Source organism: Crocuta crocuta, unplaced genomic scaffold (genome assembly GCF_008692635.1).
Source record: "Crocuta crocuta isolate KB4526 unplaced genomic scaffold, BGI_CrCroc_1.0 scaffold369, whole genome shotgun sequence".
Taxonomy (NCBI): Eukaryota; Metazoa; Chordata; class Mammalia; order Carnivora; family Hyaenidae; genus Crocuta; species Crocuta crocuta.
Genome location: NW_027529441.1, coordinates 2,850,114 through 2,876,647, shown reverse-complemented (window position 1 = coordinate 2,876,647; position 26,534 = coordinate 2,850,114). Strand labels below are relative to the sequence as shown.

The window sequence follows — 26,534 nt, the reverse complement described above, 5'->3', positions numbered from 1 at the left end:
ACCCCGCCCTCCTCCCGCCCCACTTCCCCCCCCGCCTCCAGCCGAGTCCTTGACCATCCGCCGGGGGAAACGTCACAACTAGAGCCCTCCCTGCCTGACCGAATGACGTCACCCATGCCCAATGAGAGGCCAAAACGAGCGCAGAAGCTCCAAATTCTGTCTTTCGAGCTTTCCCCGAGCCAAGTTTGTCCCCTATTTAGCGGGTAGGAAACTGGCATGAGTCACGAAAGGTATTTTCTCATATGGTAGCAGAAGAATGACATGGTCTTGGCTGTGGAAAGATAGCAAAATGTTAGACCTAAAATGCAGTCATGAGCGTCACCTGGGCATTTGTGAGAAATGCAGACTGTCAGTCCACCTCAGGACTATTGAATCAGATTTTGCATTGTTTAATGTTTATTTTTGAGAGAGACAGGGAGACAGTGCAAGGCATGTGGGGGAGGGGCAGAGAGAGAGACAGAGAGACAGAATCCAAAGCAGGCTCTAGGCTCGGAGCTGTCAGCACCGAGCCCTATGCGAGGCTGAAATCCCCGAACCTTGAGATCATGACCTGAGCTGAACAGTCTGAGCCACCCAGGCGTCGCCAGATTTTGCATTTTAAACATGATTCCCAGGTCTTGTTAAGACTTGAGAAGTTATGCTCTAGGCAATATTTTCTAACCCTCCCCACCCCCTCCCCCCCGCCATATCAAAAGTGTTAAGTGCAGTTTTTAGAAAAGTCTATAGAAACTTAAAATGTACAGATCTTGTACTGATTCTGTTTTTCAATGTTGCTTATGTCCACACACTCACCCCCTTATACAAACTATTTCTCCTTTATTAACTGGCTTCCTGTTAGATTGCATCAGTAGTGGGGACTAGAATGAGACTGACACGAGGAGAAGTGACTTGCTCCATTCTGTTAGCATCATCCCAGCAGCAGTGCTTTGCCCCAGCAGCATCAATTCATTTAGGTGGCAGTTGGCTTCAATCTGCATCTTTTTCTTTTATCAAGAATCTATCACCCTTATTGTGCACCTTAGGGGTACTGGCAGTGGCAGCCAGGCAGGAATCTTATCCTGAGAGGTCTGACTCTGGGTTCCGTGGGGCACCTCCTCTGAGCTCTAGACTTCTCCGAATATAGCTTATTCTGTAGACTGGAATTCAGAATCAAGTAAATATTTCACATGATTTTAGCATAAAAGTCAAAAAAGTTAAAAACTGTTCCTAAAAAACAAAAGCGAAACAAATACACCTGTATATCAACAAAATTGATGGCTTTGTAACACAAAGAGGAGTTATTTCAATGGACCCTAGAGCACATCCATTTGACTATGTATCTGTATGAAATATATCTTACAAACAAAAACACTTTAAAAAATTGTTAGGCTATTTTCAGTAATTATAATAACAATAATATCAGTACTATTATTCTGAAATCAAATCAAATAAGTAATTATTACAAAGGTACTCAGAATTTTGGAGTTGATGAAAATATATCTTGAGTGGGGTAATGGTTACAACTATATGCATTTGTTGAAACACATAGAATTCTACATGAAAAATGACAAATTTTCATCTAAATTCCTATTTGATTTAAAAAGCAAATATGTAATTGTGTTAATGCCATTAGGAACTAAGAAAAGAAATACAAATATAAAATGAAAAAGGTTTAAGATAGGAGTGCCTGACTTGCTCAGTCAGTAGAGCATGCAACTCTTTTTTATTTTATTTTTCTTAGAGAGTTAGAGTGTGAATGGGGGAGAAGGGCAGAGGGAAAGAGAGAATCTTAAGCTGGCTCCATGTCCAGCACTCAGCCTGACATAGGGCTCAATTCCACAACCATGGAACCATGACCTGAGCCAAAATCAAGAGACAGGAAGCTCAAGCAACTGAGCCACCTAGTCACCCAAAGCATGAGACTCTTGATCTTGGGATTATGAGCTCAAGCCCCACATTGGGTGTAGAGGTTACTTAAAAAATAAATTGAAAATTTAAACAAGGTTTAAAATAAAATATATACCATATACAAAAGACCCACTGCCAACATCATCCTCAATGAGGAAAAACTTCCCTCCCTAAGATCAGGAAAACAACAAGGATGTCCACTCTCACCACTGTTATTCAACATAGTGTTGGAAGTCCGAGCCTCAGCAATCAGACAACACAAATAAATAAAAGGCATTCAAATTGGCAAGGAGGAAAACAAACTTTCATTCTTTGCAGACAACGTGCTACTGTATGTGGAAAACCCAAAAGACTTCACCAAAAAGCTTCTAGAACTGATCCATGAATTCAGCAAAATCACAGGATATAAAATCAATGTACAGGAATAGGTTGCATTTCTATACACCAATAATGAAGCAGCAGAAAGAGAAAGGAAGGAATCTATCCCATTTACCATTGCATCAAAAACCATAAAATACCTAGGAATAAACCTAACCAAAGAGATGAAAAGTCTATACACTGAAAACTATAGAAAGCTTATGAAAGAAATTGAAGAAGTCACAAAAAATATGATAAGACATTCCATGCTCATGGATTGGAAGAAAAAATATTTTTAAAATTTCACTACTACCCAAAGCAATCTACACATTCAAAGCAATCCCTATCAAAATAACACCAACATTCTTCATAGAACTGGAACAAACAATCCTAAATATGTTTGGAACCAGAAAAGACCCCAAACAGCCAAAGCAATCTCGAAAAAGAAAACCTAAGCTGGAGGCATCACAATCCCGGACTTCAAGCTGTATTACAAAGCTGTGATAATCAAGACAGTATGGTACCAGTACAAAAACAGACACATAGATCAATAGAATAGAATAGAAAACCTAGAAATGGACGCACAAACATATTGGCCAACTAATTTTTGACAAAGCAGGAAAGAATATTCAATGGGAAAAAAAGCCTCTTCAGCAAATGGTATCGGAAAAACTGGACAGTGACATGCAGAAGAATAAACCTGGACCACTTTCATACACCATACACATCAAAATGGATGAAAGGACCTAAATGTAAGACAGGAAGCCGTCAAAATCATAGAGGAGGAAACAGGCAACAACCTCTTTGACCTCAGTCGCAGCAACTTCTTATCAGATATTTCCCTCTAGAAGCAAGGGAAATAAAAGCAAAAATGAACTCTTGAGACCTCATCAAGATAAAAAAAAACTACTGCACCATGAAGGAAACAATCAGCAAAACTAAAAGGCAACCAACAGAATGGGAGAAGTTATTGGCAAATGACATCTCAGATAAAGTTAGTACCCAAAATCTATAAAGAACTTATCAAACTCAACACCCCAAAAACCAATAATCCAGTGAAGAAATGGGCAGAGGACATGAATAGATACTTTCCCAAAGAAGACATCCAAATGGCTATCAGACACATGAAAAGATGCTCAACATTACTCATCATCAGGGAAATACAAATCAAGACCACAATGAGGTACCACCTCAACTGGTCAGACTGGCTAAAATTAACATCTCAGGCAACAACAGGTGATGGAGAGGATGTGCAGAAAGGAGAAACAGAAGGGTTCCCCTTTCTGCACTGTTGGTGGGAATGTAAACTGGTGTAGCCCTCTGGAAAACAGTATGAAGGATCCTCAAAAACTTAAAAATAGAGGGGTAACTGGGTGTCTCAGTCAGATAAGCATCCGACTTTGGTTCAGGTCATGATCTCACAGTTTGTGAATTCAAACCCCGGGTCAGAATCTGAGCTGACAGTTTCAGATTCTGTGTCTCCCTCTCTCTCTGCCCCTCCTCCACTCATTCTCTGTCTCTCAAAAATGAATAAATGTTTAAATTTTTTGCATTAAAAATAGAGCTACCCTGCAACCCACCAATTGCACTACTAAGTGTTTATCCAAAGGATATAGAAGTGCTGATTGGAAGGGGCACATGCACCCCAATGTTTATAGCAGTACTATCGACAATAGCCAACGTATGGGAAGAGCCTAAATGTCCATCAACTGATGGATGGATAAAGAATATGTGGTAAAGGGGTGCCTGTGTGGTTCAATCAGTTAACTGTCTGACTCTTGACTTCAGCTCAGGTCATGACCTCATGGTTCGTGAATTCGAGCCCCATGTCAGGCTCTGCACTGATGATGAGGAGCCTGCTTGGGATTCTCTCTCTCCGCCCTTCCTGCTCCTTCTCACTCTCTCTCTCTCTCAAAGTAAATAAATTTTTAAAAACTTAAAAAAAAGATGTGATATTATCTGGCAATAAAAGAGAATGAAATCTTGCCATTTGCAACGACATAGATAGAACTAAAGTGGATAGGACTATGCAAAATAAGTCAGTCAGAGAAAGACAAATATCATATTATTTCAGTCGTATGTGGAATTTAAGATACAAACAGATGAACATAAGGGAAGGGAAGCAAAAATAATATAAAAACAGAGAGGGATACAAACCATAAAAGACTCTTAAATACAGAGTCTCAGAACAAACTAAGGGTTGCTGGTGGGGTGTTGGGTGGGGGAAGGGCTAAAGGGGTGAGGGGCAATAAAGGGATGAGCACTGGGTGTTATATGTAAGTGATGAATCACCAACTTCTATTTCTGAAATTATTATTACATTATATGTTAACTAAGCTGGATTTAAATTAAAAAGATAAATTTAAAAAATAAAGGTACAAAAATAAATTTATAAATTTGAACTAGAAAAATTAGTATAACTCATTATATGTATGTGTATACATATGTATAATAATACTATTTTCAAGCTTTGTGTACTGAAAAGGTCTAGAAACAATGGCAAACCTAGTAGCAACAAGCACTCTTAAAATATACACAAGGACACAATCAACAAAATATGGAATGTGGGAAATTCTATAAGACACACATCAGTTTCATGAACAAATACATTATAGAAGGAAGAGCAGAAGGAGAGGGAAAAGAAGGAAGAGAAAGGGGACAGATTCAAAGAGACTAAAGAGACATATCAACCAAATGCAAACGTGGCCCTTGATTAAATCCTTATCCAAACAAACTAAAAAATTGAGATAATTGGGCAATGTGAACACATATTGATATTTAGTTACATTAAAGAATTAATAGTTTTGGGAGTGTGATAAAGGTATTTTGGTTATGTTTTTTTTTTTAAAGAGGTTTTGGCTTTTAAGATGCATATTGAGGAACTCCTGGGTTGCTCAATTGGTTAAGCATTGGACTTCCGCACAGGTCATGATCTCATGGTTTGTGAGTTCGAGCCCCACATTGGGCTCTGTGCTGACAGCTCAGAGCCTGGAGCTCTGGATTCTGTGCTTCCCTCTCTCTCTGCCTGTCCCCCACTCACCATCTGTCTCTTAAATATTGAAAAACATTGAAAAAATATCTTTATAGAAATACACATCAAAGCATGTACAGGTAAAAAGATATGATGTCTGGGATTTGCTTCAACAAACTCAGTGGAGTAAGTGGTAGGAGCAGAAATGTGAGTGTACCTATAAAATACTCTCCTGGATACTCTGATGTCATACTCTCAGGCTTTTCCTCTTAATCTTCCTTTTCTTGTTCTCCTTTGGTGACTCATTTACCTCTACGGAGTTTTCGGATATTGAATGTTGGAGTCCCTCAGGATTCGGTTCAGGCCATTTGTTGTCTTCATCCATAGTCTTTGCTTATGCAATATCATCCATATTCACAACTTTTCTCTCAAATTTATATCCAGTCCAGACCTACATACACAATTTCTATTAGAAGGCCTAATTTGAGGTGTGCCTGGGTGGCTCAGTCGATTGAGCAGTTGACTTCGGATCAGGTCATGGGTGCTCTCTCTCAAAAATAAATAAACATTTAAAAAAATTTAAGGGGTGCCTGGGTGGCTCTGTTGGTTAAGTGGCTGACTCTTGATTTTGGCTCAGATCATGAGCTCATCATGGTTCATGGGTTCATGCTTCAAATCAGGCTCTGTGCTCACAGTGTGGAGCCTGCTTCAGACCCTGTGTCTCCCTCTTTCTGCCCCCTCCCCCTCTCAAAAATAAATGTTGATTTTTTTTAAGAATTAAAATAAAAGAGGGCTTAATTTGAAGTCTTTTGAACACTCAAATTCAAGTTCACCAAAATGGAATTATTTTACCCAAACTTGGGTGTCTATCTTGGTAACATGCACCACAGTAAATCCACTTTCACAAGCTACACTTTTGGAATAAACCTTCCTATACCTCTCTCCCTTGTCCTTCTGTTCAATAACCCCTCAAAAATCTAACAATTTAACCTCCTATATACCTCTCAGATGTTTTCACATTTCAAACTTCATCACCATCTCTACTGTCTAAGCCAAGAATCATTCCTTGGCAATAATCTCTTAACTGGTTTATAAACGTGCATTCCCTCTTCTAATCTAAGATGCATGCTGCAGCTAGAGGAATTTTTTTTTTTTAATAAAAATGGCCTATAAGATCATGCATTACATGCCTCCAGCCCACCCCTCCAACTTGTCATGCCACTCTGTTCACTACTTGTCAGTCACAAGCCCCACTAACCTTACTTCATCTCTTAGGCATGTCACAGACTTTCCAGCTTCCGGGTCTTCACTGAGGCTCTCTTTTGGGGTCAACGTTTCTTTGCCACTCCCTCTGTCCAAAACCCCCGACTCTTCCAAAGTTCAACTGGGTCAGGTTCTGTTATGCATTCTCATGGATTGCTCTACTTATAAACTGAAAAGAAATACTAGTCTCAATAGTTGTCAAATGCCTTACTCTCAAACTAGAATCCAAACTTGATGAGGACTGGGTCCACTTCTATCCATTCCAGAGTGGGTAAAGAGTTATTGAATAAATAATAAGTATTAACATAAGCTTAGGGGGAAAATAGCATTCAATTACTTGATAGCTGCTTCTTTGGTTCCAACTACCACAAAAATATATCAAAACAAAAATAAGTAGTCTAAATATTGGAAAATATGTCAATGGAGTATTGTCAGCAGATTACGTCTATTTGAAAAACACAAGAATATTAATAAAAGAAATATTCAAAAGAGTAAAACACCCTACAAATGAAGTCAGATATCATATAAATATCCAGTATTAACAAAGGTATTGATTTGACTAACAATAACAGAAAATATAATGGAAAAGTGGATAAAATAATAAAACGTAATTGAAAAAAAACACGAAAATTTAGTCAGAAGCATAAAAGATAAATGGAAACATATCTTTGTTTCTGGATGGAAAAATGAAATAATGGGAAAAAGACAAGTTCTGGGTTCATGCTGACTTTGTAGCCCAGCTCTTCTACTTACTAACTGTGCAAATTTGTACATCTTACTTAGCCTCATTGATCCTCAGTTTTAGCATCTGTGAAGTGAGATAATACTACATCCATATACTATATCTATCAAAAGTATTGCTGTTAAAAGATAGTCCTTGGAAAGGCACAAAGTCTGATAAGCATTTTTTTGGTTTTTAAAAAAAAATATTTATTTATGTATTTTGAGAGAAAGAGAGGGAGACCAGGGTAGAGAGAGGGAGAGAGAGAGAATCCCAAGCCCGACCTGAGGCTCAATCTCATGACTATGAGACAAATGCCCTATGATTCTCCTATAAAACAAACAAAACAAAAACCAGGTACCACTTACCACCAGAGGCCTGCCTCTTCCTTCCCTCCTTGTCCCCCCAGCGTGAGTTTATACCTGAGAAGCTCCCAAGGTTTTGAAACAACAGAGAGCCTTCCCAATAGATACCCCAAAGAGAGAATATGGTAAACTATTGATGGATTTAAATACATTAAATTAAAAAGTGGGTTTTTTTTCCTATGTCAGAAAAAACAAATAGACAAATGAGGAAATCTGCAACATTAACTGGGGGCTAATATGCTTATTGTCAAAAAAAACTCTTACAGGTAAGTATTTTAAGGCTGCTCATTTAAATAAAAATAAGTAAAACATAAATAGTCATTTACTTCAAATTATATATAAATAATCCACCCTAAAATTTTAATGAAGATAAAATAAAACATAGATTTTTTATCTATAAAATTGACAAAATAGTAATAATAATTGGCATTGATAAAAATCTAGAGAAAAGGAAAATTCAAAAGAATTGCAATTTTCATTTGTTAGTATTTCACAAGTACAATTTAACAAGACAGAGCCAAGGCTTGAGAGTGGATTTCCACTTTTGAAAATCTAAGGTGAAGAGAAAACAGATGCCCATACCTTTGTGGATTGGAAAATGAAAATTAACAAACTAAAACCCGGAAAAGGTTATGACATTGTAACGTAACAGTGAATTGGTGAATTATAGTACACTCAGCCAAATACAATGCTCTTTGACAATGTTGCTGAAAAATCTATATCACGGAGACATTTTAAATCTATTTTTTTAACTATTTTTTTAAGTTTTATTTATTTTTGAGAGAGACAGTCAGAGAGACAGACAGAGAGAGAGGGAGACACAGAATCTGAAGCAGGCTGCCAGCTGCCAGCACAGAACCCTACACAGAGCTAGAACTTACAAACTGCAAGATCATGACCTGAGCAGAAGTCAGATGCTTAACTCACCAAGTCAGCCCGGTGCCTCCAAATCTAGTGTTTAATGAAAGAAGGAAGATACAAAACAGTGTGTTCAGTATAATTCAATTGCTTAAAAAAGAAAATAACACAGGGGCGCCTGGGTGTCTCAGTCAGTTGAGAGTCATACTTGATTTCAGCTGGGGTCATGATCCCAGCATTCGAGGGGATGAGCTCTGCATCTTCAGGTTCAGTGCCAACAGTGCGGAGGCTGCTTGGGATTCTCTCCCTCTCCCTCCCTGCCCCTGCGCACTCTCTCTCTCTCTTTCTCTCTCTCTCTCTCAAAAACTAAATAAACTTAAAAAAAAAAAGAATATACTACATATACACGTGAGTAAAAATAATATACTAGAAAATGTTGTCTTCTTGGGGGCAGACTTAGGGTGGATTTTATTTATTTAATTATTTGAGAGGGGGGATGGAATGCAGGCCTGTGACAGTGGGGTGAACAGGGACAGAGGGAGCAGGTGAGAGAGCATCTCAAGCAGGCTCCACTCTCCACTCAGAGCCCAAGGAAGGGCTTGATCCCACAACCCTGTGATCACCACCTGAGCGGAAATCAAGAGTCTGAGGCTCAAATGACTGAGCCACTCAAGCACCCCTTAGGGTGGGTTTTATATCCAGTTATTTCTGCATTTCCTGTAATGATCATCTTTTCTAGCAAAAATGCATTATATACGTATCTATATGTGGGGGTGGGGAGCGAGACAGAAGAGAGTTACAAAATCCAAACAGCCAAATGCAGGGGATAGGATGAGGGGGTGGAAGTAGATTAAACCTCCATTGATGTAATTCCCTGATTATAATCTGGAGACACGGTGGACCTCGACTGCATTACCCGGATCCCAGAGAGCATCATTCCATCAATTCTTCCGGCTGCGGCAACATCTGGGAAAACCCAGGAGAATGCAGATCGATACCTTTTTTCCAAAAGATAATAAGCGTTAAGAAAAAATAATAAAAAATAAAAAGCCCATTTGGCAGCACAGCCGCACCTGTCTGGCTGTGAGATCCCCAGTAGGACAGAGAGCCTAAGATGCAGCTCTGGTAGCTGAGGTTTCGCAACCTGCCCCATCGGCCCCCACACTCACTAAGGTCCCCGATCCCGGGCTAGCAGTTTCCAGGCAAGTCGGTAAAAGGTGGGGCGCCTGCGCGAAGCGTCGTGAGGTTCCCCCCCACCGGCTGCGCTCCAGGTGAGCCTGTCCCGCGCGCTCCAGGTGCAGAGTCCGTGGAACGTCAAAGTGTCCAAGCCCCGGAGCTTTTGAAAACCTCTGGGGATCTGGGTGTCAGCAGGTAGCCAATCACTCGCCTTTCGTGCTTCTTGAAGGGTTCCGCCTTTGATGTTTGATATTTGGTGGGGATGGCAAAAGACATGCCTACATCCCTCCCCCATCCTGACGGGAGCACGTTGCCAAATTGTGCCAATTGTGCTTACGCGGAAGGCTTATTGTGTCCCTTTGCAGAACTTTTTATGGGCTCAGCTGGTTCTAAATAGTTGTAATCATTGTTGGAGGGGGTGGGTGCCTGGGAAGTAACACGTGCATCAGTCCTTAAATGCCATAAACTCTTAGCTGCGTTGCTAAGTCTTTATGGAGTTCCACAAATGACATATTGTTGGGTTTCTCTAATATCCTACTATATAGCTTTCCAAAAAGAAAAAGGCCTGAAATTTTTTATATTAGTGCTAAAAGTGATCATTAGTTCTGCACAGCAGCACGTGCAGTTTTGTTTTAAAACGCAATTTATCAAATTAATGTGCAGATGACAACAGTGGCTTTGACCTTGCTAGTGCAGATTCAACTAATTTGGATTCATGGGATTAAGTTTACAATTTAAAAAAAGTTACTTAAGAATTGTTTGTACAGGAGTTACTTTTACAAATAAAAGTGGACATGTGGCCAATGTTTCCTGCCCACACTTTTGTTTCCTAAATATCCTTTTAACTTTTAACCTTACTTTGAGTTGGGACTAATAGTTTCTTTTCAGAGTTTAACATTATTTCTTGGTAGATGACTCCAATTCATGATATATGTCAAATTAATACATTGTCATTGTGGAATAAATGTACATGCAATTTTACCTATTAAGGATGTTAATATACCAAGTATGTAATCATTGTTAATAGTCTAAGGAAGCTATGTTTCCTATAGCTCTAATATTTTTTTTATTAAAAAAATTTATTTAACATTTTATTTTTGACAGAGAGTGGGGGAGAGGCAGAGAGAGAGAGAGAGGGAGACAAAGAATCTGAAGGAGGCTCCAGGTTCTGAGCTGTCAGGACAGAGCCCAATGTGGAGATCAAACCACAAACCGTGAGACCATGACCTGAGCTGAAGTCGGACGTCTCACTGACTGAGCCACCCAGGTGCCCCTCTTGCTATGTCTTAATAATCTATGTCTAAATTTGACAGAAGTTCTTGAGGATGAAAACTTATAAAGCTACTTTATTTCATTCTGTTTTTATGTTACACTTGAGATTTGTGTATCTGTACAAAGAAAACTGGTATGTAAATTAAAATAATGTACAAAGACTGAAAAAAGTTTTAGCTTTTTGGTCCTGCTAAAAGTAATTGCATCATCTGGCCCCTTTGGTGGCTCCTAGGGATGTCAGATCCTTTGCTTTATAAGATTTTTCATTCACATTTGGAAGTGACGGGAGCAGACACCCTAGATGAACAGCTGGTCCATCTGGCTGTGTTGTGGCAGCAAAGGAAGGATGGGTACTTACAGGGCAACTGACACAACAATGGGCAGTAGGCATGGAATCTGAAGAGCTGCATAGGAGTTGCATCCAATATAGGCACCATTCTAGTTCTTATTTGTGTTTGTGTGAAGCCGACTAAAGCGAAGCTGACTAAAGCATCTTGGACTAATCTGCCATGATGACCGCTCTGTGACTGGAACACTTCTTGAGCACAAGCCACCCTCTCCCATTCTTTCTTTTGGCCCAACTACACCCTTAGGTAGACCCTTGGGGTGTAACATCCTTGATGTGCTCTGGAGATACAACTGATCTCAGGCCTTCCCTCCTGAGTGGTCCCCCAGCACTCAGCCTCCAGGGCTATAAAAGTAGGTCCTGGGAAAAGGTACTTGTGGCAATCTACTCATTTGTGGCCTTCCAAGACACGCTTCTGTCCNCCCCCCCCCCCCCCCTCCCCCTGTAATAAACCATTTCTTGTCAAGCTGGACTCATTGGCCTTTTCAGTCTTAGGGATTTGGTTTTTGGAGGTCATTTTGCATATACCTCCCTTTTACAGAATGGTGTTTCACCGCCTTTATATTTAAGATCTATTCACATTGCCTTGTTAGTTCTGCTTTATTCCTTCTGAAGTCTACAAAGTATTGCATAATATGTATCTGTTGCACTTACTGATTCACTTAGAATTGGGCACATAGGTTGCCTCCAACTTTTTACTTAGTTAAATAATGCATTGTATCTGCTCCCCGCCCCTGCCTATTCCTCTAACCAAGTTTGAATTTTTAAGGAATACTCATCGCCTTGTACTGACTGGAGTGCTGGCAGCTAGTAAATATTATTTAATAAGTATTTAGGTAACTGATTTTTGGAGGGCCTCAAAAACCAGGTAGTGTGTTTATTCGACTCCAGGTCAATTTGTTGAAACTAGATTTACAGAAAGCCATTTCCAGAATGAAAAATGTGTCAAGATCCAGTCTGCCAAAAACAAATTCTCTATTACCAATCTGATGAATTGTTGAAGGCTGTTAGTTTGAGCTCTGGTGCCTCAGCCTTCTGTGAGGCGAGCCCAGGGACAGGGAAGTATACAAGGGAAGTATACCAAAACAGAGATGAACTGCAAACTCCATTTAAGAAAAACTTCACCTGTTTGTGTATCAAACGGCTGGGGTAGATGCAAAACTAAAGCTTTGAGGGAAGTCTACTTGGCAATCCAGCTTTCATCTGCTAGTAACAGGCACAGAAAACGAAATGAAATGGATTTTATTTCATAACCAGCTGTCTAGAGACAGGCGGGGGCTGGTGTTGGGTCAGCAGCTCAGCAACGTGGGGACAGGAATCTCCATGGCTCACTTGGCCCTTCCTGCCTTCATGGTTGGAAGAACTACTGCAGCTCCGGCCTCTTCTTTAGTGTTTGTGGCAGAACGGGGAAACAGAGGTGCTCTAGCTGCATCTGCCCTTCTGACTGGGAAAGCAGAAGTTCCCCCAGTAGCCCCCCACCCAAAGCCGCATCTTGAGACCACACCTAGCTGCAAGAGAGGCTGAAGAGTGAACATCTAGCTTTTCCACATTCTTAGTGGAAGCAGGGCCTCTCCCTCTGGTATAATTAATTTCTCTTTCAAAATGGGTAGTTGCTATGTCAAGAATTTTCTATCAACAATTTTAAGAATGTACTTAAAACAGATACATTTCAGCTCTACTACCTTTTTTCCCCTCTTTTTTTCCCCCTAACATTCTGGAAAGGGGCTAAAATAAAATTACTTCATCGTTCAGGAAAGAGTGGGGAAAGTGTCCAAAGGCCAACAGTGACAAAATACTTTCAACTACTCCTCTGCCCAGTCATTGTCCTTCCACACCAAAGAACATCTGGAAAACATCTGCACATCCTTGGGCATTTAAAAACTGATACAGCTGACCGAAGTCCATATGGTTTCCTCTGGCTCCATTCACACTGAACACTTTTTCTTCGAAACATGAAAATTTTCTTTCTCTTTCCATTTTGTCATTTGTACCGTCAAAAGGGATGTCTTCTCGATGGCGAATTAAAATTCTCTTCCAGTTTAATTTTCTGAGTCTGAAAAGAAAGTTTCAAAGTAGAAATATTGGGAATTTGTTTTACCTTCTAAAGCACTGAAAATACAAGTTCTATGACAGACTTATCAATGCCTTTTCCTGGAAGTAAAGGAATCTAGTTTTATCTCACAAGGATTTATTTTAATCAAATATGATGCTGGTCACCATCCTATCCCCAAACTTTATTTATTGCTGCTGCCTCATATCAAGATTTTAGAAATGTGGAAACTGCTCTCAAATTCTCAACAGGACTTTTTTAGAAAATCATTTAGGAAATCAGTACAGAAATGAGAAAATTAGAAATCTCTTTGTTTCACAGGGTACGCACAGTTTATCCCATCAGTGAGAAGAATCAGATCCATGGAAATGGAGGGGATCATAGCACATAGGGCAGGGGCTCAATTCAATAGCTATTTATAGAACATCTCATATGTGCATTGTGTCAGGGAAGACAGTGATGCTGACCATGTGTGAGCTCTGTCTTATCCACTGGCTTGACACTGAATCCCCATAAGGTACAGCCCCAGGGATACACTAATTTCCATATCTCTAGTATCCCGCTTACTACTAAAATTATTGACCCAGCATACAAAATTTGTGAAAGCAAACCTTGACCAGAATTCTTCACAGGCACTTTGTGGGCCTTCCACACAAACAACACCAGGTTTCCCAGGCATGCTAAATCCAGACAGGGAAAGCTCCCTTGCCCACTCTAGAATATACTTTCTTTTGTACTTGTTGTAAATGTGATGGCTATAGATCCACAGTCTTGTGAGAATGAGATCAACTGGCTGGACTGCACTTCCTGGAGCAGGGGAAGGTGTGGTGTCTCTGCTGATATAGTTAGAAGCATGTTCTCTAACCCACTCTGTGGCATTCAATATACAGACATCTCCGAGACAGTTCTTTTTCAGGTATGCAGTCAGATCTGTGTTCAGCTGAGTCTGCTGAGACCTACTTAATGATACCGATCTGATGGAAAAGATATGGAATACAAAAATTAAATCAATTTTTCTTGGAACAGAAAACAAACTTAAGAATTGCTTTTATTTTCAGATAAATCTGAACTCTAGTGTTGTGTTGGCCAGTTTCTATAACATACCTGACAGTAATTTCAGGCAGAACTTCAGGGTATTTAAAGGGAAGAATACAGGCCAGAGAAAACATCACCTGATAAAAAAAAAAAAAAAGAACATGTCCTAAGTGCTGTTTTAAGTCTTGATTTGTTTTAGTTCTTCCAAAAGCAAACTGAATTACCATTTCTTCCTCAGATACATCCAGATTCATATTGATAGTAAAGTAAACTTTTGAGGATCGTCCATCCATCGTCCTCTTTTCAATACAATCTTTCACTTCTGCTAAAGCCAGCTGGTCATTCACTATGAGTTCGTTCTCACCGGGGAACATACTGGTGAGCAGGTCTAGCTCAGAGAGCTGGGCCTCTGCCTGTTCAATCTCAATCATTTTTGGATATCCATAAATTTCTAAGGAGATGAGATAATAAGAGAGATAATTTACAATCTTAGGAGAACTTAATAGATCAATATAGGTACTTATTGAAAGTGTATTTGATTTCTTCATAAAATGTGAAATTTAAATAGGTGCAATATATGCTAAGGATCCAAACCATGGGCCAATCCAGTGAATGCCATAAAACTCTAATAATAACCAGGCACCAAATTTCTCTGTATCTAGACAGTTGATCTGGCATCTTGAGCTACCACAATGAGCAATTTCATTGAAGTAAACTAATTATGTAGTCAAAAGTCTTATCAATGACATTGCCAGGAAAGAGGCTATGACTGGTCACTTTGGAAACCTAGAATGAACAGAATAAGTAAGAGATTTAGTAAGAGATGGTTAATATTTTTCTCTTAAAAATTAGTGTTTATTCATTTTTAAAGGCAGAAGAATCTGAAGAGAAAATAAATTCTAATAATCCCATAGCTCAAGTAACCCCTGTTAACATTAAAACAAAAAAAGTACAAGGTTAAAAAGTTCAAATGGTAGAAGGTTGAGAAATGAAGATACAGTTTCTGCTGATCTACCTGCCTAAGTTTCCCACCTAAGGCAGAGTTTTGGTGTTTCAGAAACAGAAGACATTTTAGGCATTGTACATATACCTCTGTATAAAATAGATGGTGGTATAAAGTTTAAAGGAATGTAAAGAATGAGATATATAATCAAAATATATCCCCAGGGATCATATATACATATCTTTCTTCCCCCACTCCTTCCTCTCCAAATATATGTTTAAGACCTATTCAGTGTCAGTACATAGGGGTTTATCTCATTCTTTCTAGTAGTTGACTGTCAGACTGAATCATATAGATATGTCATAATGTACTGCATTCTTTACCTATTGATGGGAACTTGGGTTGTTTCTACACTTTTGCTGTTATGAATACTTATATAATAGTTCTTTGTATATATACAGTTTGGCAAACTGTTAATACTATATACTCAAGGATATGTTTGTAGAGGGGGCTTGTTGGAGCAATAGGTACAACATTTTAAATGCTGGCAGATATTCCCAAGTTGCCTTCCAAAAGTTGCCATACTGAAGTTTACATTTTTATATAGTACCACCTCTCTTTTAAAAAAATTTTTTTAAATTTATTTAAGTAATCTCTACACCCAACATGGGGCTCGAACTCACGACCCTGAAATGAAGTGTTGGGACACTCTTTGGATCAAGCCAGGCAGCCCTAAAAGAATTCTTAACACATAGTCTTTTTATGGCATTTTGTTTGTGTCTATGTGTACCTCCCCCATTTAGGCATGTTCATCAACTTTTGCTTTCATGGCTTCTGGACTTTGAATCTTTGTTATAAAAGTCTTCCCCATTCCAGACTTATAAAGGTTACTGAGATGCTAATCAAGTAGGATTTTTTTAAAGTTTATTTATTTATTTTGAAAGAGAGAGAGAGCAAGTGGGGTAGGGACAGAGAGAGGGGGAGAGAGAATCCCAAGCAGGTTCCACACTGTCAGTGCAGAGCCCAACCTGGTTCTCAAACCCACAAATAATGAGATCATGACCTGAGTCAAAGTCAGACACGTAACCGACTGAGGCAACCAGGCACCCCCAGGTAGGACTTTTTTAAAAGATAAATTTAATTTCATTTGCAAGAAAACATGTGGGGACTTCTGGTAAAACATAGAGAATGAGCCTTGTATAAATATTTCCCTTTCTCTCTGACCTCATTAAAATGAGAGTAAAAGGATAAATTCTCAAAGACAAAGGGAAAGGAAATAACAAAAGCTATTAACAAAAATTTGAAAGGTGGAAAGGGGTAAATGAGCTATAACTAACTTAGATTTCAGCTTTCTTTCCTCTATTAGTTGCTTGGTCAGGTGGGTAGGGAAGCTGCAGAACCTTAGGAAGGCTCAGGAAACAGCACCAGGTACCTTAGAAAGTAGCAATGTAGTGTGCAGTAGGCAACATGAATTTGTTGAAAGTCTAGAGTCTAGACTTTAACTAGACTCTAGTTTAGGATTTCTCAATCTTGGAACTATTGATATTTCAGACCAGATAATTCTTTGTATGTATGGGTATGTGTGCCGGGGTGGGTGGATGGGTGGAGGAATCTCTTTTAATTATTGTATTTAGATGATTTACATTTAATACAATTACTGAGGCTTAAGTCAACTATATTATTTTATGTTTGCTTTCTATATTTTTAATTTCTTTGTTTTCTTTTCCCTGCCTTTTGTAGCTTGAAAATATTTTGAAATTCCATTTTGGTTAATGTATAATGTCTTTGCATTACTTTTATAACTCTTTTAGTGGTTATTCTACACACCCTATATAAAACATCACACACACACATATAAATATCACTGGTGTCTTATTTTAACAGCTTGAGTGATGTACAGAAACTTTGTTACTTTATGTCACTTTACCTTCCCCCATTTATAATATAATGATCTTAAAAATTTCTTCTATATACATTTAGAACCACAAGAGTGTTATAATTTTTGCTCCAGGCATCAAATAGAATTTAGAAAACTCAGCAGAAGTATTTGACCATACTTTTGTCTTTTTCATGATATTTCTTCCATAATAATTCCTTTCTTGTTTCCTTTCCATATAGAGAACTTACTTGAGCAATTTTTTAGGGTAGATCTACTAGTGACAAATTCTCTTAGTTTTCTTTCATGTCAGAATTGTCTTGATTTACCCTTCATTCTTGAGGATATTTTCACTGGATGTGGTATTCTAGGTTGGCAATTCTTTACTTTCAGCACTTGAAAAATATCATGTCTCTTCATTTTGGCCCCCACAGTTTCTGGTGAGAAATATTCTCTTATTTGAACCTTATAGCTAAGGTTCATTTCTTGCTTGCTTTCAAGACCTTTTCTTTGTCTCTAGTCTTCAGAAGCTTGACTATGATATATCTTGATGTGAATTTCTTTGAATTCTTTGTGCTTGACATTCATTCAATTTCTTGAATCTGTTAATGCTTTTTGACTTGGGAAACTTTCAGCCATCATGTCTTCAAGTACTTTTTCAGCTCTGTCTTCTCCTTTTGGAATGACATGTTAGATATTTTGTTATAGTCCCACATGTTGTTAAAACTCTGTTAATTTATTTTGGGCCTATTTGTCTCCATTGTTTAGACTGGATAATTTCTATTATTATGTTTTCCAGTTAACTGATCCTTTCTTCCATCCCCTTCCTTCTGTTGCTGAGTCCATCTACTGTGTTTTCAATTTTGGTTATTGCATTTTTAAGTTCTAACATTTGCATTTGGTTCTTCTTTATATCTTATTTCTTTACTGAGACTCTTGTTTATTTTGAGAGAGAGAAGGGTGGGTGATGGGATCAGAGAGAGGGAGAAAGAATCCTGAGCAGGCTCTGTGCATTGACAGTGCAGAGCCTGATTCAGGGCTCCACCTCATGAACCATGAGATCATGATCTAGGCTGAAATCAAGAGTTGGATGCTCAACTGACTGAGCCACCAGCTGCACCACCTCCAATTTTTTTACTTGAAGTGTCTCTGTCATTGCCCACTGAAATGATAGGTGTTTTATTTATTTATTTAATCTCTACACCCAATATGGGTTGTGAACTCATGACCCCGAAATCAAGAGTCCCATGTTCTTCCAACTAAGCCAGCCAGGCACACTTATGAATGGTGTTTTAAAATCTTTGTCAGGAGCACCTGGCTGGCTCAGTAGGAAGAGCATGCTACTCTTGATTTCAGGGTTGTGAGTTTGAGACCCAAGACAGGTACAGACATTACTTTAAAAAAAAAATGTCAGATAATTCTACCATCTCTGTCATCTTGGCATTGACATCTATTTATTGTCTTTTTCACTTAGTTTGAGATTTTCCTTGTTTTTGGTATGACAAGTGTTTTATTTTATTTAGGTATTATGAGACTGAATTTTACTCAAATCTTCCATTTAGCATACTTTTTCTGGTACTGTTCCTGAAAGGAGGAAAAAAAGTGGGGGGGTGGGGGGAGAGCTTTTGGTGGTGGGAGGGCCTCCTTATTGCTACGCATGTGGCCTCCACTAACACCATGTTGAGGGGTAGCTTTGCTACTGCTAGGTAGTGGTGAAAGTCTGGCCTCCCTACTAGGACATTACTCCAGCAAGGTGAAGGAGGGATACCTTGTTATCGCTGCATCAGAGTGGAATTACAGGCTCCCCATGTGGTCTGACATGGACCTGACATGGGGTCTAACACCAAAACTGTGGTAAGGTCCTTCTTATCACCAGGCAGGGAGGAAAGTCCTGGGTCCCTAATCAGATTGTTTTTGATACCATCGTGACAAGGAGTGGGAATTGAAGTGCTTATTACAGGGTCGTGACAGTGGAATCAAGGCTCCCTTTGCTGGCGTGGTTGGGGGAGAGGACACAGTGTTTTCTGTCGTATTTGCTTGGTGTAGAGCATTTATTATCTAAATGTTTTCCGTCTTGCTCAGCTGGACATTTCTTGGTACTTTAGCTAGAAAGAGCAGGCTTTTGGGGGGCTTTAAAATTCTTTTTTGGTCTTTACCCTTGGCATTTCTGGGTTGCTCCTTTTTAAATCAAGTCTTGGATATTTAAGGCAAAAAAGGATACCGAAGAAAGTCACCACTGTGTCTTTCCTTGGGTCCCAAGGTCCCTAGTTGGTCTGCCTTCTTCTCCACGTTTCAGAGTCTTTTGTGTTTGCTTTAGAAATAATGTTCAAGATCCTTAGTTGTACTTCACAGGACAAATTAGGAAAAATATATCTACTCTGTTGTTCCAAAAGTGGAAGTCCCGTCAACACAATATTGTTAACTTACCAAATTGGCATGTACACACACACGTGCGTGCGCATGCCCCCTCCCCCCCAACAAACACGCACACACAAATGGTTAATATCTGATAGTTGTCATAGAAGAAAAGGTTGCTATAGGAAAAACTGATCTAAATATTCCAATTCTGTGAAACCGACCTAAGGAAAAAATCAGACATTATATAAAAAAAGTGTTTGTAAGGATGTTTACTGCTTATTATTTATAATAAAAAAATCAGAAATGACCTAATGTTCAACAATAGATAGTTAAGTAAATATACATATAAATAGTAAACATATCATGAGATCATTAGAAAATGTATATTAACACTGGTGTTCATGATACATGGTTACCTAAGAAAAAGCAGATTATAGAAGGATATAAATAGTTATGGTTTTATTATCCTTGTTACATCATTACACATACATGAACAAAGTCAGAAAGATAACTCACCAAACTACGAACAGTTGGCTAAATATGGGTAGAGGGAAGAAGGGAAGGACTAATTTGTATGTTTCTATATTGTTTGAAGTTTTAGGATTAGTATTTAGTGCTTCTGAATTCAGAAAAAAAGAAAGGTTACACATCTGAAAAGAAAACAGAGCTCAGTCCCACTGCTGCAAAGGAAACATGACTTACCTTCTCCAAGAGAATTTACTCTGTGAAATCAAACACCGTTATCTTGGTTAATGCTGTCTTCATGGAACTCTTCTCACTTCTGATAAATGTTTATTGAATAACTACTATATGTAGAGCTTCATCCTTCATTCCTTCCTGGGGTTTTCTATTTAGTTTGAGGATCAGGACATATTATCTAATAAGATATAGAACAATGAAGATAAAAAGGTTAAGTGTTAAATGACTAGTACAGGCATTATCGTGGGGATTGAGAGGAGTGCATGATCAATGAAATGGGTTATCAGGAAAGATTTAAGGAAGGAGACAGGATCTGAGTCAAATCCTGAAGAGGGGCTGAGACAAGCAGAGAAGGAGGCATAGTGGGGAGAGAAGAAAGGTCCACGAGGCAGGAAAGCACAAGAAAATTGATATGGACCTGAACCTGTCCCTTCCTCACAACCCCAACTACCAACGCCTGGTTCAGGGGCTCATCATTTGGACTATTTTCTCTTGTGCTAGTTACTTTTTGTTTGTCCCCTAAACACATGCTTGGTCCTTCTTCTCCCTGCTCTGGACTCTGAAAAACTGACCCCTGTAGCCTATACCATTCAACCTTTCTGCCTTTCTTACGGTTAGGTTCAGCTAATGGCTCTGTTGTGAAGGAAGATGGCAGGAGAAAGACCCTAGAGTATTTCTCCACTACTCCTTTCCTGTTTTGGTGGGATTCTGACAATGGCCATGACCCCCTAAGACCATAGCTTTTGTGGGAAGTCCTTCTTCCTCAGCTCCAGCAGACCTTTCAGGCCTCTGGGTAGTGGAGGTTTCTTTAAACCTGGCCACACCTCTGTAAACAGACCCTTTATTAAGCAGTCTCTTCAAGATTTCAAAGTTGAGTGTGTATCTGTCGCCTTCTAGAACTTTGACTCCTCTTATCTAGACTCTGCCTCCATCAACTCACACTCCATATTGCCATTATATGTATTGTATGCAGTGTCTAACAGAGGTCTACAAGACACTCAGGAAGGCACCGTCTATCTAATAGAAAAATGTTCACATGATTTGTGATTGGGAACGAGGGCTGCAGTCTGAGAGGAGGAGTCGGGTGTGTTAGGTTTCCCTTAGTTGAAGGCAAACTAGCCAAAAACCCTGACAGCTACTTAGTGAAGTGAATTTATTCCAGCTCCTGATCTGGCTGTGAGTTTCACAGACTGGTGGCACAAAATGCCAGCACATGTAGAGTGGATCCCGTTCACGAAGGCTGCCTTGGATGATCCATTATCAAGCCCTCTAGGAACATGTCTCTCCTGTTATTCAAATCTTCTTTATTGTATCCAATACAATTGGATCATTTCTTTAATATTAGAAAATGGTATTTGGTCAACAGTTGAGCTAGTTCACTATATGGTACTTCTAAAGAATGAAAAAGTTCTACTTAAATAGAAATGTAAATTACTCACAGGTAATTTAGATCAGTAACAGTAGTGGGTCCTGTCACAAACACATCAAGGATTACGAGAATGACTAAATGTGGTGGGGTGTTGAGTTCATTAGGATTAACTTGATAGGAATCAGAACAATTTGAGGCACTCTTGCACACATTGGGCTATGTCCACAGATCAGAGTATAAATCAATGCCAACACATCATTCCTAATCCCAGTGCTTTTTCAACTTAAAGTCATTAAAACACTGTTTATCAGGGTGCCACTGTCATGCTGGGAAAAAAAAATTTCCACAAAGCATTTTTTGCTCAAATAAGTTCTGGAAATGCTAAATGACACTAAGTTTAACAAGTTTCTTCAGGGTGACCATGGGTCATGCCATTGTACCAACTAGGTTAGCATTTATCTTAGATAAAAATAACCCCATTTGGAAAACAAATTATATGGACACACTTTTTGTATGTGGCATCTCAATCTTTGTTGTTAGATTCCAATATGCATTGTGAATTTCTAAGAAGTTTTAGTATACTGAGTGTCCCAAACCTATTTGACCCCAGAACGTTTTTTTTGTTTTTTGTTTTGTTTTTCCCTAGACCTAATATTAGCTCTCTTCTACACAGATCAGAAATCCCTGCTTTGTCCTCTGGCCACCCCAATTCAAGTAGTTTAAATATTACCAATGCTACTTACCATTTTTGAGTTCTTTACAAAACCTGTTAGAGCAGCAAACTCTTCCCTCCCTTAAACACAATGTTTCCTTTACTAACTACTGACTTCATATAATTTTATATCCTATTTCCATTTGACATCATACCTTACGCATTTCCTCTGTTATTAAAAAATATTCATGTAAGTACTTAAAATCCCTGACCTCACTGGAATTCCATGAATATCTTTTCTAGTCTGTTTTATTTTTTAAATGTTTAGTTTTGAGAGAGAGAGAGAGAGAGAGGAGAGAGGGAGAGAGAGAGAAGAGAACGGACTGAGAGGGGTGAGACTGAAAGAGACAGATAATCCTAAGCAGGCTTCGTGCTGTCAGTGCAGAGCCCTACATGGGGCTCAAACTCAGGTACCCAACTGTGAGATCATGACCTGAGCTGAAATTCAGAGCCAGACAACTTAACTGACTGAGCCACTCAGGCACCCCTAATCTGTTTTAAAGTTGAGGAATCCAAGAAACAATTGAGTAGATGGTTATTAGAGGAAGTGAATTTACTTTGTATTTTTCATCACAGTGGTTTAAGTATGTACTCTGTGACTTAGATGCCAATGTGCCCATACCAACTGTGTGACCTCAGGTAGGTTGACTTAATTTCTCTGTGCCTCAATCTCCTCACCTCTATAGGGTCGCTTGAGGATTAAATGATGATGTGTGGAAAGTGCTTAAAACAACGTGTGGCAACAGAGTACTATAAAAGTGGTTGCTATTATTGTCATTTGTTGTTCATCCATAAATGTTTCTTGAGTACCTACTGTGTGTCAGGCATTGTCCTTGGCATTAAGACTATAACAATGAACAAGAATCACACAAAAATCTCGGCTATCATTAAGACTTAATTCAGTGGGAGAAGACCATGACAACAAAAAAACAAATATGTATGCCTAGCATAACTGTTATGATAAAGACTGAAGAAGATGAGGGGGATAAGGAACAAGTGGGTAGGAGGGAGGAGAGGGTTGTTCAACTGTACACAGGGTACTCAGGGACCACACCTCTCTGCTAAAGGTGACTATAGAGAAGAGACTGAATAATGAACCTAAAGCATTAAGAGATTGGAAGAATGGATTTGGCATTTATTTAGGTAGGGAAAATGGTGGAAACCTGAAGTCTGGTTTTAGAAATACTATGGAATGGGGCTGCCTGGATCGCTCAGTAGGTTAAGCCTCTGATTTGTGATTTCTGCTCAGGTTCACAGTCCTGAGTTTGTTGGGTGGATCAGTTGGTTAAGCAGCCGACTCTTGATTTCTGCTCATGGTCTCATGGTCGGTGAGTTCCAGTCCCGCATTGGGCTGTGTGCTGACAGCTTGGAGTTTGCTTGGGATTCTCTGTCTCCCTCTCTCTGCCTTCCACCCCCTCACACACACACTCCCTCTCTCAAAAATACATAAACATTAAAAAAATAAAAATACATAATTCTCTACCAAGACATTAAAAAAAGAAATATGGAATGAAGTGCCTATTAAGACACCTATTCAGTAGAGATGTTCAGCAGACAGTTGGATGTAATTATGTAGTTTATGAGGTATCCAGGTGGAGATTAATTTTGCGAGTAACCAACATATAGTGAAAGGCATGCTTGTTTGGTCACTCAGGGAGTGAGTGAAGTTGGGAGAAAGTCCCACCGAGTTTGGAGGTCTGGAAGATGAGATGGAGCCAGCAAATAAGTTTGGGGCCAAGCGACCCGTGTGCAGACAACTATGGGAGTGATGTCACAAGTATATAATTTACTTGTCAGACTTATTTCCGTTGATGACATTTCAAGGTAACCAAACAAAAAAACCTTGAGGAGAAATTTCCGACTCAAGATTTCAATGAATGCTGTACGAATGCAGAATAAAACTTGAGCTTCCTAAGTGGAATCATTCTTTTTCCTCGTAGACTTTTATTCTATAGAGGAGATCGGGTCCAGGCTCCACGAGACCTGCCTGACACTGGTCAACTGGCTGAAAACAACTACCGAAGCCTTGTACGCAGGCGCCGTCGCCCCTAACAACCGACTAGCCCGGGGAGGGGGGGGAAGGCGGGTGGTCCCGGCTGCGGGCGGCGTCAGGAACGGCCGGCTGGAACCAATGAGCAGTGTGCAGCCCGCGGGGAGGCGGTGCCACTGCGTCGTGAAGTTCCCGGAGGGTGAAACTGGAAGCCGCAACCCTGGGAACCCCCGCCCTGGGAACCCCCCGATCCGGCTGGGAGGCAGTGGACGGTAGACTCACCTGGAGCGATGGACCCGCTCTGTGCTGGAACACCGGGTTTTCTGGCTGCATGGACAGCTCAGGTCTCGTCCAGAAGGAGCCTCGGAATTCCAGGGCCAGGGAATCCGAAGCCTACAAGCCACTCCTGCGGGGCGGCCTAGGGGAAGTGAGACAACGCCTTCCCGGCCTGGCGCATGCGCGCGCTCGCTGGCGGCGCGCCCCGGAAGCCCAGCTGCTCGGTGACTGGGATTCTAGGCTCCGCTGTTCTCAGGCACAGAGTTCTTTTTTTTTTTTTAATATTTTTTCTTTTCTAGGAGAGAGAGAGAGAGAGAGAGCGACAGCGTGAGCAGGGGAGGGTCAGAGAGAGAGGGAGTCACAGACTGAAACAGGCTCCAGGCTCTGAGCTGGCAGTCAGCACAGAGCCCGACGCGGGGCTCGAACCCACGAACCGCGAGATCACGACCTAAGCAAAAGTCAGACGCTTAACCGACTAAGCCACCCAAGCGCCCCTGGCACAGACTTCTTATTCCATCCTACGGCATTTCCCAGCCGCTGCCGCTGTCACGGAGAAGTGTTAGCCAGCATTGTTTCCTGGGTCAAGAAATGGCCTATTAGAGTAACAAACGCTCCTCAGATTCAAACACGTGTAGGAATCATTCGATTTCATGCAGCTTAGGGTTCGGTAGGTAGATGTAGGGTCCCTGTTCTGCGCTCCTAATGTCTTCGCACACAATGGGGATGGTGTTGTCCCCTGAAGGCCAAGGCATTAGGCAGAGGTGAGCCTGGATGGTGGTTGTGGTGACGTTAGAAAATGCCACGTGAATGCATGGAAATTAATCTCGGCTAATAAAAGGATAGTTTGAAGGCGACTCCACCATTAAAATAATTTTTACAATCTCAATATCGGTAATGCACTTTTTTCTTTGTGCTGTTACATATTTTTAGAAATCTCAAGATTTTTTTTTGTGAACACATTCACAGTGTTCCAACTAATACCAATTAGTGCACAACTTTTTTCCCCTTTTTTACAAAAATAAGATTAGTACACGTATTTTCATGGCTGCATCTTTTACCTTTTACTTGGTGCTTTGTGGGCATTTTTCGATGTCATTAAATCTTTTTTTCTCCAACTACTCTGAAAAATTTCAAGCATACAGTAAAGTTGAGAGAATTTTACAGTGAAACAGTAACAATTCTTTAAGGGCGTGGAGAAGGAGGGATTTTGCCCAGGGAGGCAACAATGTCTCAGGGGACTTTTGGTAATGTCCGAAGATACTTTGAGTTGTTTCAACTGGAGTGCTTCTGGCATCTAATGGATAGGACCTAGCCATGCTGCTCGACTTCGGCAGTGCACAAGACATCCCCCTACAACAAAGAATTTGCTGGCTATTATGAGTAAGGCTACTGTGAACATTCTTGTAAAAGTTTTCGTTTCTAATGACCTTCAATAAGCATTAAGCACTTACTATGTTCCCGACACTTCTGGGTACTAGAGACAGCCATGAACAAGACAAAGATGTCCCAGCTCTCAAAGTTTACATTTGCGCATTTCTGTGAATGGGGCGGGGAAGAAATATATAGGTAAATATGAGAAAAAAAAATACTAGGTAGTGACAACTGCTGGGAAGTGATCAGGTGGCTATATAACTAGATTGCCCACCCAATTTCTCTGTGAGTGACTTAAGGTGTGAACAGAATTAGAATTACCAACCACAGAAGATCATGGGGAGCAGCATTCTAGGCAGAGGAAGCAGGTGGTACAATGTCCATAAGGCTGTGTTTTAGAATGGAAAAAAAAAATTCCTGTGTGCTGAGAGAAGACTGTATCAGCGGTAAATAGCTGGAGGTTACAAATGTAACCATTGTTACTCTGGCCAATTCGACAGGTTAGGATGCCACTATCTTAACCTCTCTCTTTTTTTTTTAATATGATCACTAATATGGGTGACCATTTCCTATCTTTTTTTTTTCCCCCAAAGTGATTATGTGTCTTCTGTAGAAGACTAAATAAACACCAGGGCAGCG

At 39.9% G+C, this 26,534-nt stretch overlaps 1 protein-coding gene across 1 annotated transcript; it reads right to left on the bottom strand.

Moving 5' to 3' along the window:
• Positions 1-12,439: 12,439 nt before the first annotated feature.
• On the bottom strand, positions 12,440-24,757 carry RWDD2B (RWD domain containing 2B). Its single transcript, XM_077760212.1, has 6 exons — positions 24,531-24,757; positions 20,181-20,355; positions 14,526-14,752; positions 14,371-14,438; positions 13,878-14,240; positions 12,440-13,269 (listed from the first exon to the last, which is right to left on the bottom strand). Exons 3-6 carry the CDS (start codon positions 14,730-14,732, stop codon positions 13,035-13,037), a joined length of 873 nt encoding a protein of 290 aa, XP_077616338.1. The 5' UTR covers positions 14,733-14,752; positions 20,181-20,355; positions 24,531-24,757; the 3' UTR covers positions 12,440-13,034.
• Between the last annotated feature and the right edge of the window lie 1,777 nt (positions 24,758-26,534).